We start from the raw sequence: 16416 nt of genomic DNA on the forward strand, positions 1-16416 counted from the left end.
TTGAGAGTTTTTAATTTTTCTCCCTCAAAATGTCAGTTTGTTTTTCAATTGAATTGTTCATGTTATAGGTCACATTAAAGGTGGAAAAAGTTCTGACATTATTTATCTTTGTCTCATTCTTTTACATCACAAGAACCTGGAATTTTAACAGGGTTGTGTAGACTTTTTATATCCACTGCATTTGCACTTCTTGTTTCCATGTGTGCTTGTTGTTAAGGGGTTTGAAACAGTTGATTACATGGAGGATACTAATATATTTGCTTGAAAGATTTTAGGGGTATGCTTTTACGTTTTTATTAAAACACATGTGTTTGGACAAGAGGAACATTTGAAGGCATGTGGGTCATTCTTGAATTGTGGTGGGAAATACTGTCCATTAACACCATATAGAAACATTTCAAGATGACTAAATATTGCAAATATATGTTTTTTTTTATTCTTTAATATGGAAACATGCAATTTATACTGCAAAGCATACAACATATGTATTTTAATTATAGAAACTACTGGGAATTACTAGTCAGTCCTACTGGTGATGTTATTTTAGACATATCCACTGCTAATTATCTACTTATCTATTTACAATTCAACACAGTGAATTATATTATAAGAAAAATATTTTTATTATTATCTAGGTGAATAAAATCACAAAAAGGTGTTACAATATCTACCTTTCTTATTGTAATGTGTCTCTTTGTTTTATCTCATTGGTATTACTTCCTTGAATGTCACATATTTCATAGATGCCCAAATCTGGAATTCAAAAATGACCCATTTCTTTCTGTTGCACTGTGATATGGATGGTACACAGTATTGTATATAAACTGTTTAAAGATGTCCTATCAGCTTTATTTCTCTTCTGGTTAGTCAATGGCTTGCAGAATGCTATAAAATTTGCTATTTTTATTTTGTTATCAATAAATATATTTAAACATGGAATGATATTGTTTTATAGTCAAGCAGTTTAACACTGTGAGATTATGGAATATTTTGTGTAGTAGAACATTAACAATAGTAAAATACTAACCCAAAACATGTAGCAACAGCCTTTCAAAAAAGGCTAAGACATAAATTTAAAGCAAGGATACAAAACAAATAAACTGCATTATAGCAGTTCAAGATTGGAGTTAGGATTTAAACATAATTTATTAGTAGTGGCTCTGGCATGCTGTCTATCTAAAGTCAATGATCTGCATGGCAGAAAATATGTACACAGCTACATAACACAGCGACAATCCTATGTTGACATCTTGTTGACATCCTATGTAGTGGCTAGAATATAAAATGAAAAATCTCAAACAATCTGTATTGATGTGACCAACAAAAAAAGAGAAAATAAGTACTTTTTGGAGGATAGTTTTAAGGATCGCTTATTCTATAAAGATATTTAAAAAAAAACTATGCACATTATGTACAAACTGCTAAACAATAACAAACTTTGAAACTCACAAGCATAACTGTAGAGAAAGCAGCAAGCACATATCTTTGGCCTTTTCTAATGCATCAAGGCTCTATCTCTGATGTGTATTTTGTGTTGGTGTCATCACGGATGTTCACTCTGACATCCTTGGCAATCTCTTTGCACACTTCGTCATCAGGCTCTGTTGCAGATTCATTCTGCTGATTCTTAGTTTCTTTCATACAGGTGTGTTTCCAATCCTCAGTCTCAGTGTAGTCTTTCTTCTGCCCCCTATACAAGCAGGGGAGAATAGTCTTAAGGCAATTGTTCTTATTTTAAAAGGGAAAACTTTTAAATGTGACCTTCAGACATATTACCAGTCAATTTAACATCAAATTATATTCCAAAAGTGACATTGTAAAATAGTACAGTAATAGTACAGTAATAGTATAGTAATAGTATAGTAAATGTGCAAAGTAATCAACCCTAGATAAAACAATGGCTTCCAAGTCAAAGGGTCTCACAAATTTAATATTTTTTACTTACTTTCTGAAGTACCAGAGAATGGCCATTGCAGTCAGAAGAATAACAAAAGCAAAGGTGATAAGTAACACTGTTGGTACCGCTAAAAAAGTACCAGAGAGGAAAGAAATTACTACAAAATAGGCCTTTTCAATATTGATCAAAATAGTGATCAGAGATCATATGAGTGGTTTGATGGACAACAGCAATGCTGGTACCGTAGTTAAATGTCTCAAACCTCCAATTAAAAACCTTTTGTTGCTCAAGGACGGGTGTACCTCCTCTGGGTTATCAGAGTGATGGATAGAGGCAGAGGGAGAGACACTGAGAGGGAAAAGGGAGGAAGGAGACGTGGGCTGAGCAGAGTGTGTAGATCGGGGAAGATGACTGATTGTTGTAGAGATGGAGGTAGGGGGGGATGAGGTCACTCCTGAAGAAGGAGGACGTGGTCCCTCCAGTTGCTCCTGTGTAGTCAAAAGGCTATCAGCTGTGGTATCCTCCAAATGTATCGCTGTGGTAGGAAAATTACTCAATTGTCATCTTTAATCACATTCAGTCGAATACAAAAATGTGTCAAATTGGTGTGCGTCATTGATATTACAGTGACAGTTTTGCATTTATTTTCATTTCACTAAATTCCAGAAACTTGAACACACCACACACAGGGACAGTTCAGGAAGTTAGTGTAGGATGTTTTTCACCATCCAATGTTCCCTTTTCCTTTCACATTCATACTGTTGTTGACCTCACAAAGGAAATGAAAGTTTGATGAGTGGATTTTCTGGAAAAATACCAAACACCTCCCCGTTTAGGGTCAGTGTAAAGGCACTGAGCAGAACTCCTATCCCTGAATGACTGGGCTTTAACCTTTTACTTTGATCTATTGACTGCATGGAGGTTAAGTCCTGGCACCACACTCTAATAGTTTTTTTTTTTTTTTAACTTTACTCTTATCAGACTGAAACTTTACCAGTTTCAAGTATTCAGAAATACAAGATATTGTTTTATTCCAACTATTCAAATATGCAAATGAGGCTAAATGTCCTTAAATATCTGCCATTTGCATATTATGAGAATACATTTTTCAACACATTACTTCAAGGCAGAATGTTTTGTTTTTTGTGGTAAGACACCCAATGATCAGATTTGTACAGAACAGTTTATTATTTTAAAAACAATTTCCATATTATGTATGATGGATGCATATTTTGCCTATATTTACAGGCAAAATGACATTTAAAATCTACATGACACAAGATATTAAAAAAGCCTCTGTATACGTCTGGCTATAAGACCTAAGAACCTGTGTGTGGAATATAATGAATTTCCTCTGAAAACTGAGAAAAATGGATTGGCACATGGAAGACATCTCATTTTGTGTAAATGCCAGATAAAGATAGGCTAATGCAATTAGAATGTACTTTCCAGAAATAAGAGTGATGCATATTTCAACACAAAACAGCACGTCTACAAAGGATATAGACATGTACGGAATAGCTAGCAATATGCTCCGGAAAACAAGCTTTTGAATGATATATGATTCAACATAGTGGTTCAATGTCTAGATGAAACATGCTAACAATAACAACATTTATTTATGCAGAGTTGGGATAAAATGATATAAATCAGTTATTTCATGAAAGTAGATTAGTTATAATTGCAAAATATCCCAAAATCTGAAAACTGACAGATGGATGCACTGTGGTGCCTGGCCTTAACATAAAAACCCATTACTGTACCTGAAATATTGAAGCAGAAGACATCAAACAGTGTGGTGACAGGGGCTCTCCATTTGATGACACCAGTCTGGTTTTTACCACAGCTTAAACTGGGCAAAATCCGAGGGATCACTGCAAAATGTTCATCAATCCATCCAAACCTAGAGACCCAAATATTGTTTGTCCATTAATTAATTCTTAGAGGTAATCTATTATAAAAATCATTATTATGAAAAAAAGGATTTTAATCCAAAAGCCTCTTACCTGCATGTTTCCAATCCTTGTTTTTGAGCCTCTTCAACCTGAGCAATCGAGGCCAAGGTTACACCAAGAAATGAGCACACATCCCTGGCCTCAGAGGCATTAAAGGCATAGGTAAGCTGGTTGATTTGATTTTTGTAGTGGACCTGAAACACCCCAGCAATGTGGTCCTTTGGGAATGCTGAGAAGGACATTTTTGGTTTTCAATGTTATAAATAATTATTGTTCTTGTATTTTTTTTCTAATAATATTTATGTATCTATATATAAAACATAATAAATAATTGTATCAACTGACAATAACTAATTAATATTGTAATATCCATGGTGATCAGCATTATATATATTATATTTAAATGAAGAAAATGACTTATAATAATTATAACAATAATTATAAAAATAATTCTCTAAAATCACAATGCCTACTTAACAAACAATATTGATTAGTGAAAGAAAGCAACATCTCTGAGCATTGAGACACAAATAACGTAAAAAAAAAAAAAATTATCTTACCATGGAATTTGCTAGGATCAACATGTAGCTTTGAGAAGGCCAGAGACAGATTCAGGAGCAGAGAAAGGATCCAAACCTGTATCATGGTTATGAGCTGTTTTGAGCTGTCAGAAACAGAGAACTGAGGGACAAGTGGTCCACTGTGTGTCTGTGTAGCAAATGAAGGGGTTAGTGAGAGGTGATTCAATTTGGAACTGAAGGATGGGTTAATAGAGTAGACCACGCTGCGGCATAAATGACTGGTCATATGAAGAGGTGACAAGGCCATGGAACCATCGGGAACAGGAAACAGGAAGAGCAGTGTACAAATCGTTCAGTACAAGCACTTTAGGAATCAAAATGGTCCAACATAAAATAAACTTTAACAAAAGCTTTAGAAGCTTCAAAGAGTACGACACAAAATATAAGTATAGCTAACATTTTCAAAAAGAGGCGAAGTGAGAATTACATGACCATGAATTAATAATTGTGTAATTACACAACTGGAAGACTGAAGGAGGATTCCATCCTGTGTTCAAAATCAACAAACAAATCTCAACTAATGCTGTCAAATAATCAAAAGCATAATTGCGATTAATCACAATTTTACAATGTTTTCCAATTTCACCATAAATTACACACTTTTAGGTTTGAAAAGCAATGCATTGTGTGAAAGGCATTCTATGTTTAATTGTAATCTATGGATAGTGCTTCACTTGTAATAGAATTAGTGTGGGAGCTTTTCCAAGTTGGTCCATTAGACCTGGGTCTCAAAAGAAGGTTACTTTTCCCTAATCCCATAGCTCTACCACATACAACTAATAACTGCTAAGCACTGTATAAAAACGTATCTGGAGAACTGTTGGGTGTGCAGACCTTTGATCCAACCCAGAATCTCACTTAAACTTTTGAAGGTATTGTCATTTGATGTTTAGATTGCAATGTCACTACAATGGGTTTCAGGTGGGGGCCTGTAAACAGTAGCTTTCCTGATGGATGACTGGACACCACCAAATACCTAACATTACCAAATGTTACTGTAATGCATTAGATAGGGAACTTGAATAATAGCCAAATGCATAAGGTAGGTAAGATGGCTACAAACAATGAATCAGGGGAGATGTGTAACTGAATGTGGTTTGTCAGTTCCACTATTACAATTTTATTTGTGGAATAGCAACTGTTAACAACATTAATTCTTAGCTTAGACAAGCCAAAACAAAATTATGATAACTTACCATACAAGCAAGTTGTTAGCAGGTGGATACCCACGCACACAGCGGAACACTAGGAGAAGAGGGTCAGAGTGAAGACACCGCTGGCTTTCTCGTTCGCTGGGGTTTTGAGCGGCGACAGAGATGGGGACACAAGGAGAGATACTCCAGAGCCCCCAGTTTAGCTACTGAATGATGTGTTTGGCAGGATTCACAAACAAGTGGCGAGTAAACTCGATTCACAACATATCTACTCTCCATTGCGATATTGAAAAAAAGTAGGCTAACTTTAAAATGCTCCGGACACCCTTTGCCCAAGTGAAGTGACAATAAAGTTAATAATAATAAATAAAATTACTAAATAAAAACAGTACGCTATTGCATGAAAACAGTGACGGTAACGCACCAACTACTGTTCAAGCCAAGCACTAACTATGGAAAGTTCTGAGGCTCAAAATAGAAAAATGCATTAACGGTGACAAATGTATTTCAGTGTTAACCATGCATTTTAAATTAACCGCACACGTACGTGAGCGCGTACATTTTCACAACCCTAATTTAAACATTTAAACGGAGGTCTCTAATGCAAACCAATTCCATTAGAAAAGCATGTCAATCTGAGTCTGCTATTAAGTTACGTTCATTCAGAATAAGTATGAAACAAACAAGCATATATTTGTATCTTGTCTTTCTTCAAAGCGATTTTGGACACCTTTTTTTTATTATTTGGCACCACACAGAATGATTTCCTCCTTTGGCTCATTACTGACCACCTCATGAGCTCTGCCGTCCTCTGATGTACCTCTGACTGTGACATCCTATTTCCAACATCTCATTCAACCCAGTACAGCAGGAAATGACGCAGGAAAAATAAGCAAAGTTATTTTATTTATTTTTTTGCCGAATGAGAAGACGGTGACATTTATATTTCACCAACCTGCATGATTTATGAAAATAGAGAGAATCACTCAAGCACCTTCAACACAGCAGAGCTATAGCTTAATGGAAGCAATTAGATTACCTAATTTGTTTCCTGAGAGATATAAAAGGATTGTTAGATTTTTCCTTTTTATAAGTGCAGGGAGGAAGGGAACAAGCAATGTAGTGAAAAATGCAATTACTCTGTCATTCATTACACAAAGGAAACTACTGATTTGGCAGGTTTGTGGTAAAACTCAGCAAAAAAAGCTTTATCTAAACTGTACCTGTCTGAATTATTCATTATTCACATGGAAATGAATGCTGCAAATTTCAAGGCACCTTTATTTAATGGCAAAGGTGACACAACAGAAAACCAACCATACAACACTGACACACATGTGCAAAGAAGATAAAAAAACATCTCATGCTGTCTAAACGTGTTATTGTAGGGGGAGGAAATCTTTCAGTGCTCAGTAGATACAAACCAACACAAAAACAACACAAACAAGAACAATCAACTGCAAAATATTGCACTTGATTAACTACTTTGGAATGTGCTTGTATTATAGATTTTCACAAAGTCTCTGCTTAAATACCACAAATATAGATATAGATTTGACTACAGATTTTTTTTTTTTAAATCTCTTTAAATATGTCTGTAAATATCACCAGGGGACATCATCTTACTGGACCTGAGAGAATGAACACACAGCAACAGTAGAGAGATGGACACGTACATTTTTCTGACAGGTATACTGTGGCGTTGGTCTTAGGAAAGTCATCATTAATCACACATTTTCTCTTAAGGGTCCACATTCACTCCTCCAGGAGGACACTTAGAGTAGGCCAAGATATGATAACAATCCTGTGTTTAGAATATAGATAAGAAAATAGCTCATCACACTATTATACTTGGTCCCTAAGCAACAATCATACATATTTCACCATCACAAGCACTCTGGCAGCTGTCCTAACACAACATAAATATACCTTTATAAAGTTCAGGATCATTAGAAGGTTTATCCTCTGTAACCATGAAAGAGAAATGCTATGAATGCTCCCAAAGCTAAATTCCAAAACCCTAGATCTTTATAACCCTATATTCAAGTTGAATTCCTGTGTGGAAAAATAGTCTATGGATGGTGAGAAGGATGGGACAGGATTTTTGTTATTCTGCAGCAGGATTTTTTGGCTGTACTCCTACATTCAGTCCAAAGATCTTCTTCTTGCCCTGGACCATGGATTTTTCAGCTGACATGTCCCCATGGTTGTTATAGCGATCATTAAAGTATGTGAAAACAGCGACAGCCAGAAATGTGGCCAGGAACAGTGTAAGAACAATCCAGAGTCGGTTACGACGGAAAATCTTGGGCCAAAGCCAATCAAGGACAACTAAGACCTCTTCAACCTTACTGTAAAAGCAACATTGAGAGGGGATTCAGAACAATTCACATGTTACAAATCAGTATTATAAAGTTATTAGTGTAATGCTACATAATCATGTAATCATATATACAATGTATCTATCTACATACAGTGAAAATCACCTGCTTGTCTTTTCTTTTCTGGTAATTTCTCTTTGTTCTTCCTTCTTTTTTAACTCCAGTGGCTTTTCCTCTACTTTCTCCTCATCCTTCACTTCTTTGAGTTCTTTATTTCTCTTCATTCCTTCAAGGTAGCTGTATTACAAAATGAATAACTTTCACCAATTAAAGTGCATGAGTTGAACATAGAGGAAGTATATAATTTAGCAGTGGTATAACACTATTGTTGTAGAGTGGGGTAAATGTAAGTAAACAAATGCGTAAAAATATTGTATTTGTGTATGTGTGTCAGCTTGTCAGATTGGAGGTGTGGCTTATTAGAGGCTTGGCTTTAATATAGTACTTTTTCACCACATGTTAGTGTAAATGTCATTCATGTTCATTGGGTTAAGATTGTAACCAGCAAATATTTTACATACAAGTCATGCACATTATATATTATACTAATAATAGTATAGAAATAAAGTGTATAATAATTAAGTGGTTGATTGTTCAAATACCTCTTTTAACTTCACTGGAGTTTTATAAGCAAGTACTCAGCCTTCAAATGTTAGGACAATACAACCACACCGATTAAAGGAATGACATTTACATTAACAGGTGGTAAAAAAAACTAACAATTTTAAGCCATTCTCCAACTAAACCATGCCTCTAATCTGGAGATCTTCCAGGAACCTATTGCTACATTAAAGTTCCTTAAAGAACCCCTTAACCTCTTAAGTTTTTTTTTTTTTTTTTTTACTGTAACTCAAGATCTTATTTTACCAGAGTATACCACACTACTGCATATGAGGTATGAACTACTATACTTTATTGTAATGCTGAATGTGTAATACTGTGTAGGCTACTTCGATGAGTCTTTATAGCATGATGTCAATACATTATTATCAGTGCTGAGTACCAGCGTATGTGACAGTGGGGGGGGGGTGGAGGTCAGTGCAAATGCCTCACCCTTTATTGTAGGATTCCTCCTCGATCTGTGCCTTGATCTCTGATCTGATCTCCTCTAGGTTGAAGGCAGGCCTGGCTAGGGCCGATGGCTCAGCTTCCTGCTCTGCCAAGCTGCATTGTTTCATAAAGGAAAGAAAACAAAGCATATTTTAACAACAGACATTGCGATGAGAGAGGAGTGCATCATGGGCAAAATGCTTTCCATAACACTGCGGCCTTGTTCTAATGGACAAGCTGGAATGCAGTTGAAAGACAGTGTACGTGGCTAGTACCATCACTGACAGGCGAGCTCAATTAAAAACCCCAAGTACAAAGGCAGAATGTGTACACAGGGACTCTTAAAATGTCCCTGGCTTTTACTGAGCCGATACCTGACATGATTGTTATTGTCTCTCGTGCTCCCAGCGAGCCTGACATTTTGGCATGAGATAAACTAAGACAGTTTGAGTGTGCTCAGCCATGTGGACTCGCAGACTCATCTTATTACCAGGCCAGGGAAGGAGCCTCTGGCCTGGCTTTTGTCAAACCCCCAAGCCTGATTGTTTGGACTACGTCTCAGCCATTTAGGGTATTATGGAATGTTTGTTAAATTATTTTGGTACACAGATAATCTGCAAGTTGCATAAGGCATTCATCTTCTGTATTTGGATGGACCATGGTATTCGGTTGGCCATCCCCAGGGAACATTTCCTGGAGGTCAGGTATACTGGGAAAACATCCTGATGCAGCTCCCGGATAAGTCTTCTGATAAGGGTTTACATGAATCACCTTCAGCCACTGTTTCAATGATCAGTGACCTGACATTCGAAACCAGACAATACAGGCGAGCAGTAAGATTCTGCTGAGTACACACCACTGTAGATATGCATTATTTTATCCTTGTGGCAGAGGATGGAGGTACATACCTCTCAGCTATAGCTGGCTGTGTGGGCTCAGTGGACAGATTGCTTTTCATACTGTTTCCTTCACACTGTAATTAACAATCACAAAGGTCACGCATGTAGACAAAGCAGTGTGACAAAACTTTGCAAAGACAGGATATTACCACTTAATCAAGTGATCAGGGAGACAGGCTGAGAAGGCTGTGATTGGGTAGAGTACATACCAGGACAGGAAGTGCGGGGCCCATGGCGGGTTGGGGGCTGGGTCCCATGGCAACGCTGGGACCGGGCCCTGCCATGACCGGGGTCTGACCAGGGACGTTTAGTAGATTAAACTTCGGGACAACTGCAACACTGACCCTACGTCTGGGCAAAGCCTGATAAGGAATACACGAGAGAGCGAGAATATGACAGAAATGGCAAGGAGAAAAGAGAGGGAGTCCAGTCGATGGAAGACCAACTTGACATCTGTCACCCTGTGCATAATCCCAACAATACAGCCACGAGATACACTCCGTTTACTGGACCCACTATTGCACAATACCTTTCCCAGGGTTAGAGACATGGATCTGGACGGTCGTGGAACTCCGTCATCTATTCAGAGAAGACAGGAAATTGCAGTTCATGTCATTCGACACGTGTGCACCATTTCGTGGCAGCTGTCACGCACTGAGGACGAAGGGTTTGTGCGTTTCTACCTCCAGTGTCTATGGATCCGCCATAACAGCGGTTGGAGTTCTGGTTGGCTAGTTTCTTAAACTCCGTCAGCTCAGCATGGTCCTTCTCATAGGTCCTCTTCAGGTTCTCCACATACTGCATCATCACCTCCGTGGCCTTGTTCATACGTTTCTCCTGACACACACAGCGACAACGCGGCAATTGCCGTCCACGTGAGTCATACAGTAACCAAAGAGAGAGAGACAGAGTGAGAGCAAGAAATATGCATTTCGAGTGGTACTCTTAGGTTAGGTCAAGTCCCTTCCTGCAGAAAGTCTGTGATTGGTAATACTTAAGATGCATTTCATGTTTCAATGGAGTCATTAGGTCTTGGCTTCGGGGGCTTCAGTCCTAAAATAGCCCCAGGTCTTTTGATCCAATTCCAAAAATGAAAATGCCTGCTAATTTTGTGAGCTGACATAACGCAGTTGAAATGGTGGTAAGAAACGCATACAACAAGAGCCAATCTTTTCATAGCGCTAACTCCGTTTTAATTGTGCAGTGTTGCATCTCGCTTCACCAACTGAGGTATGATAATCATTCTACTGATAATAAATTACACATCCTGCCTAAAACTGAGTTTTAAAAACATGTTTGTTATTTGCAACAGACCTGGAATGCATCTTTGAGCAATGATATAGTCTATACAGCCATCCACAGGGGACACCGGACATACCCCTTAGTCATTCCCTAGTCATTTACTGAAGTTTGCTTTGGCATTCACGATAACCAGAGGGCAAATGTAACATCAGGCTTAATCTTTCACAAACATCTCTTATTTGTCTAAAAACTAAAATTGCAATGGCCTGATCGTCCAACAGAAGGCAGTGTTTTTCTCATGACAGGAACAATGACAAGTTATTCTTTTCATTTCTGCCCTGTTTTCTTTTCTCTCATCTAGGGGTTTCCACTCTCTATTGGGCAGATCGTTGGCGTGACCTGTGGGTGGCCCATCCGATGCCCTAAGTTTGCGTTCCAGTACCTGTCTCACTGCTCCAACCATCTCTGCCCTGCTGGAGAGCCTGGTGGCCAGCCGGTGCAGTACGGCCACGGTCTCTATGAGCCTCTGATAGGACTCCCGCTGCTCCATGTTACTCCACTGTGGTGCTGTGCACTGGGAAGACACCGAAGATGTCAAAACAACCGGTGTTGATGAGCGCAAGTGGAGCTCGAATCTTTGTTAACTACTTTTGGGCTGACCTTGAGAGAGTTTTTGAATTCTTCCAGTTCCTTCTCTGTGTTTTCCTCGGTCAGCGTCCGCTCTCGCTCCGCCTGCTTCAGCCGTGTCTCCAGGGTGTAGTTGTCATTCCGGAACGCCAGTGACAGCTGAACAAATGCATTCTGTGGCGAGGATATGATTGATTTTAATTCTCATTTATAATTCACCAGGGACATGTTGGATACCGTTATTAACAACTGAGACACACCAAGTTCAACTATGTCTGGTCCCCCCAAAAATCCCTAGTAATCAGTATTGAGTTGAGTAAACACTTGTACATTCACGTAACTGACAATATAAGGCAAGAAATACCCCAGTAGGCTAGCAAACTACTATATAGAGTATCACCTAGCCTGTAGGGTGCCATGTCATTACTAGCAACCATGCTAGATAAACCCATAACACACAGGCACATAGATGACAGAGTCACTGCAGCGACATTGAAAACACCATCCCAGAATACAGAGGCAATCTGTGAACTCGATCATACACAGCATGTAGCCCCCTGGGAGAGATCGTCTATCTGCACTCACACAACAGCCATGTTTGTGTTTTCTCCTTAGAGACAGGAAATCACCAATGCCCCCATCAGTCCTCATCATAGAGACAAGGGGCTTCCTGTATATTAGCCTAAATACATAAAACAATTTACTCCAAAAGGTTCTTCTTAAAAGGTGTTCCTCACAGTTTCAATCTGAATTATTTCTTCAAATGGTCGCATTTAAATGATTTCATGTGAAAAAGAGGGTCCAGGAGAAGGATGTTTGGGAAGCCCTATCCTACAATTTTCAGAGCACTCCTACATTTCAATTTCTTTTAACCTTTACATTTTTACAGTGAATACTGGACTTTCTATAGTAGATACTAACCTCAACTTCTTTTTCCGTGAGTGGAGGTGCACTGCAGTAGAATCAAAGAGAAAATAGAAGTGAAGTATGTTGATAGATGTTTTCACAAAGAAAAGCGGGTCAAAGGTCACTTCATTTCAGTCCAAATAAGGTGATACCCACCAGCCTGGAAGCCCTCTGTGCAGTTTGAGTTTCCTCAGCATGATGTCTGAGATATTGGGCATGGCATCTGACTTCTCCTTAGCCTCCTCATCTGTAGGAGACCCTGGAGAGGGCAACGGAGAAGGACCTGGCCAGCACACACACAACCACACAACCAGACAGAGGGCTGTTGTACTCTCACAACATGGATCTGGCATCTATTTAATTCCATTATCATTTTAACCAATGTCCTTTCAAATCTTGAAACACAGAGCTGCTGCAGATTCAGTTTTCTCGGATCTTAACTCCGCGTTACGGATACGGAAGCTTCTGCGCATGTGTTTACTGTCCGCCCTCCTTAAACTGTTGTCATTATGATCTGCTTCACGTTTTTATCTTTACTCATGATTTGACTGATATAATGTTGACTGTATCTCTGCCTCATATTTCGGAGAAATAAACACGCTGGAGCTATTTGGACAAAAACTTTAAACTGCCCCTTTCTTTCGCACTCTATGCTTTCGATAAAATGCTGTAACTTGTACCAATAGGCTATGAAATAAATAAGCAGGACACAAACAGGCAATCTATTTAGGCTACATATCAAACATATGCAAGACACAGACAAGCAGTACAAATAGAGATTTCAGGTTCTTTAACATTAGAAAATGTTAAGAACAGATGCCCTGTGCCATGCCAAACAAATTTGCTCAGATTTGCGAGCAACGATGGCGTATTTACTAAAACAAGTCAATTTCCCAAATCCACACACATTTTTTGTGATATCTACTGCCAGCTGATTCAAGCTCCACTTAAGTAAGTTTAAAAAGCACATATGCCGAATGTGATCCACACATGCGAAGCTTCAGATCCATCCTGCCAGACAAACTTTTAAGTAAGAGGCCTGAGAAAAGCAATATCTACAGCAACATAGTTCTGGAAAAAAAACTATATTAGCTTCCGTTAGCACTCACACCATCTTCTGGTGCAAACTTAAAATAACAATTCAGTTTCATAAAAAATGAAACTGTGCCAAAATAATAGTTCATCAGTTCAAAGCGATATATTTCCTGTCTCCCTCCTGATCTAAGGATTCACATCCTGTGATGTAACCCATGATTCCCCCCTGACTAGATAAAAGCCTACTATCTACATTACATATCAATGCCTCATCTGCAGGTCAGACAGGGTTATTCACAGTACCTCGTTCCTGTTCAGCTGTTTCACTCAAGTCAGGCAACATTGACCCGACGATACTTTGGTTCCGCATGAGCTTGTGCTCCTGTACACAGAAGAGAAGAGTGTTTTAAGATCTTGCAGAAGTTTTCATTTAGTTGGACTGTAAAACCCACGCCAACAAAACATGCTCTCTCTTTATTTCAGCTTTTGCAAAATGCTCTTAAATCTCCCAAAACGAGCAATGAAAGTCACATAAATGCCATAGCTTGAAATTCAAGGGGCTGAGCCCCAGCAGTTGAAAGGTTTCAGCTGTACCTCTCTTATTTTGGACAGTTTTTGCACGTTCACAGGTTGTACAGGGAAGTCCTTGTACCCAGAAGAATTGAGCAGGACATCCCGGGTCTTGTCTTGGAAGGAGAAGTTTTCTTCACTTGTAGGGGGAAGGCTTGGTGCCTCGTTGCGGGCGTTGAGGGTTCCGACAGTGTCCCAGGAGACTGCTCTCATGAGCGGAGGAAAGGCTCCGATGGTCTTGATCTCTGCCGTGCAGGGAGCCTGTTGTGTTTGGGGCCGAGGGACAGGCTTGGCCACTCCAGTGGCAGGGGCCTGGCTTGGGGCTCTGACCAGACCCTCTACTGGGCTTTTCTTAGCTGATACTTTCGGGTCACAGTTCTCTTTTTGGCCCCCGATAGGCTCCCTGGGTGATGGTGGACCAGTGTGACGGGGAACCAGAGTGCCTGAGGACACCTTGCGCTTCTCATTGGGCTTCCAGTCCACCAGCCTTCTGGAGCTCTAAAAACAACAATGACATGATATCACTTTAAAAGTCAAATTGGCAGGCGGCCTTTCAATAAAATTAAAAAGGGCTATGAGAGGGCCATGCTGACCTCCTGGTCCGGTGTACTGGTACTAGCCTGGTCCCCCGCAGATGGAACCTCCAGTCGCTACCAGAGAGAAACACAAAACATCAGGACATGGCCACGTCGTTTCAGCATCATTCAGAGCAGATCAGGATAATAAGATGCATTGCACGCTAGCCTCACCTGGCTAACAGGCGATGAGGGGGAGTGGTTCACATCAGTGCCTACGGCTGAAGGAAAAATGATTACAAAAAGGGTTGCATTATCAGCCGTCAGGTTTTTGTAAACATGAATATTATCAGCCACAGACAGGAAAGTGGACGTACGTATTTGAGGGGCGGTGGTAAGAGAGCTACTTCTGGACGGCACCGGTGAAGACGACGGCGTTTGATTGGGTGAGAGACCTAGGAATAAAATACTAATTATTTAAATGCACTAAAAACATGTATTATGCATTATGTTTATTCAAGGGAGGACTAGTACAAAATGTACCATTACAAAGAGTCTGGTGCGTCTCACCTGTGGGGGACTCTGAGAGGCTGCACGTGGACCTTCGGCCCCTGCGGGTCAGAAAGCGGTCGCTGACTTTCTTGGCTTCCTCCAGTAGCTCTAGGTTCTTCTGGCGGTCTTCTTCAGAGAGCTGCAGCTCAGGCAGAGGGTCTTTCACCAGATCTATCACATTGCCTGTACTGTCTGTGTAGGACCAAAATGGATGGTCACAAACAAACAAACACTCGCACACGCAATCAAAATGTGAAGGGATAAGAAGGGCAACTAATCATTTTCAACAGTAATCAAAACATTTCAGTGCTGAGAGCTATGGCTCTGCTTTTCTAAGGCACTGTGTAGAATCCAGCCTCTAACTAAGATTGAATTCAAACAATAACACAACTTGTCTCCTTGTCCTCTTCCCGTAACGGAGTTGTATTAGCTAGTCAAGGATGGTTTAGGGTGGGGGGTAGTACTGAGTGTCTAAAGTGAGTATGAGGAGACTATACAAGAATGCAAACAAATAGCCAGATGGGCGAGAAATTATAAATTAGGAAAACTTTATTGGAAACATTAACTTGAAACATTAGTTGCAGATGACTTCTGGTGATTTATGACTAACAATCTTACATAAAGCCCTTTTATCTATGAATTGTTATCAGAAGCAAATCACAATAAAACCCGAATTGTGAACAATGGTTAATCTAACATAGCAGGCATAAAAGAAACACCTGAGCGGAATCCCTAGATCTGGTGTTCAGGTGAAAAGGAAGTCAGGTTAAAGATGAAAACAAAACAACCTTTCTGCAGAAGCCCCTACAGGAAAAGGTTTGTTAGGATAACCTATGGTATTGATGTATTTAACTGTACCCACCCACTGTAGTAATTGGTCCTCCGATGGAGATCCGGGACAGGCGGGGTCTGGGACTGTGTGGTCTGGGAAAGAGACGTGTTTAAAAGCACCTGATGCCATATTCTTACAATGCAGGCTTTATTTACATTCAGCTACTGAAAACACTTTTGAACAAGGATGTTTTTCTTTCTTTTTCAGCTTAAGTGGGTCA

General features: G+C 39.5%; 2 protein-coding genes across 4 annotated transcripts in view; both read right to left on the minus strand.

The window, feature by feature from the left end:
* Positions 1-934: 934 nt before the first annotated feature.
* Positions 935-5790, minus strand: lyve1a (lymphatic vessel endothelial hyaluronic receptor 1a). The gene is made up of 7 exons (XM_010881177.4): positions 5630-5790; positions 4413-4560; positions 3904-4081; positions 3661-3800; positions 2160-2432; positions 1946-2024; positions 935-1690 (listed from the first exon to the last, which is right to left on the minus strand). Exons 1-7 carry the CDS (start codon positions 5630-5632, stop codon positions 1504-1506), a joined length of 1008 nt encoding a protein of 335 aa, XP_010879479.1. The 5' UTR covers positions 5633-5790; the 3' UTR covers positions 935-1503.
* Positions 5791-6845: 1055 nt separating this feature from the next.
* mrvi1 (murine retrovirus integration site 1 homolog) overlaps positions 6846-16416 on the minus strand; it is a 29189-nt gene continuing 19618 nt past the window's right edge. For all 3 annotated transcript variants that reach the window (XM_010881148.3, XM_010881165.5, XM_010881156.5), the window contains 18 exons: positions 16227-16288; positions 15383-15556; positions 15190-15267; positions 15047-15093; positions 14891-14947; positions 14322-14795; positions 14031-14109; positions 12849-12975; positions 12708-12738; positions 11820-11960; positions 11602-11733; positions 10601-10754; positions 10447-10496; positions 10127-10279; positions 9927-9991; positions 9022-9132; positions 8074-8205; positions 6846-7938 (listed from right to left, as the gene is read on the minus strand). In XM_010881148.3, the coding sequence (XP_010879450.1) occupies positions 7695-7938; positions 8074-8205; positions 9022-9132; positions 9927-9991; positions 10127-10279; positions 10447-10496; positions 10601-10754; positions 11602-11733; positions 11820-11960; positions 12708-12738; positions 12849-12975; positions 14031-14109; positions 14322-14795; positions 14891-14947; positions 15047-15093; positions 15190-15267; positions 15383-15556; positions 16227-16288 (2311 nt within the window). In that variant the 3' untranslated portion in view covers positions 6846-7694. The remainder of the gene's footprint in view (positions 7939-8073; positions 8206-9021; positions 9133-9926; positions 9992-10126; positions 10280-10446; positions 10497-10600; positions 10755-11601; positions 11734-11819; positions 11961-12707; positions 12739-12848; positions 12976-14030; positions 14110-14321; positions 14796-14890; positions 14948-15046; positions 15094-15189; positions 15268-15382; positions 15557-16226; positions 16289-16416) is intronic.

Source organism: Esox lucius, chromosome 2 (genome assembly GCF_011004845.1).
Source record: "Esox lucius isolate fEsoLuc1 chromosome 2, fEsoLuc1.pri, whole genome shotgun sequence".
NCBI classification, from domain to species: Eukaryota; Metazoa; Chordata; class Actinopteri; order Esociformes; family Esocidae; genus Esox; species Esox lucius.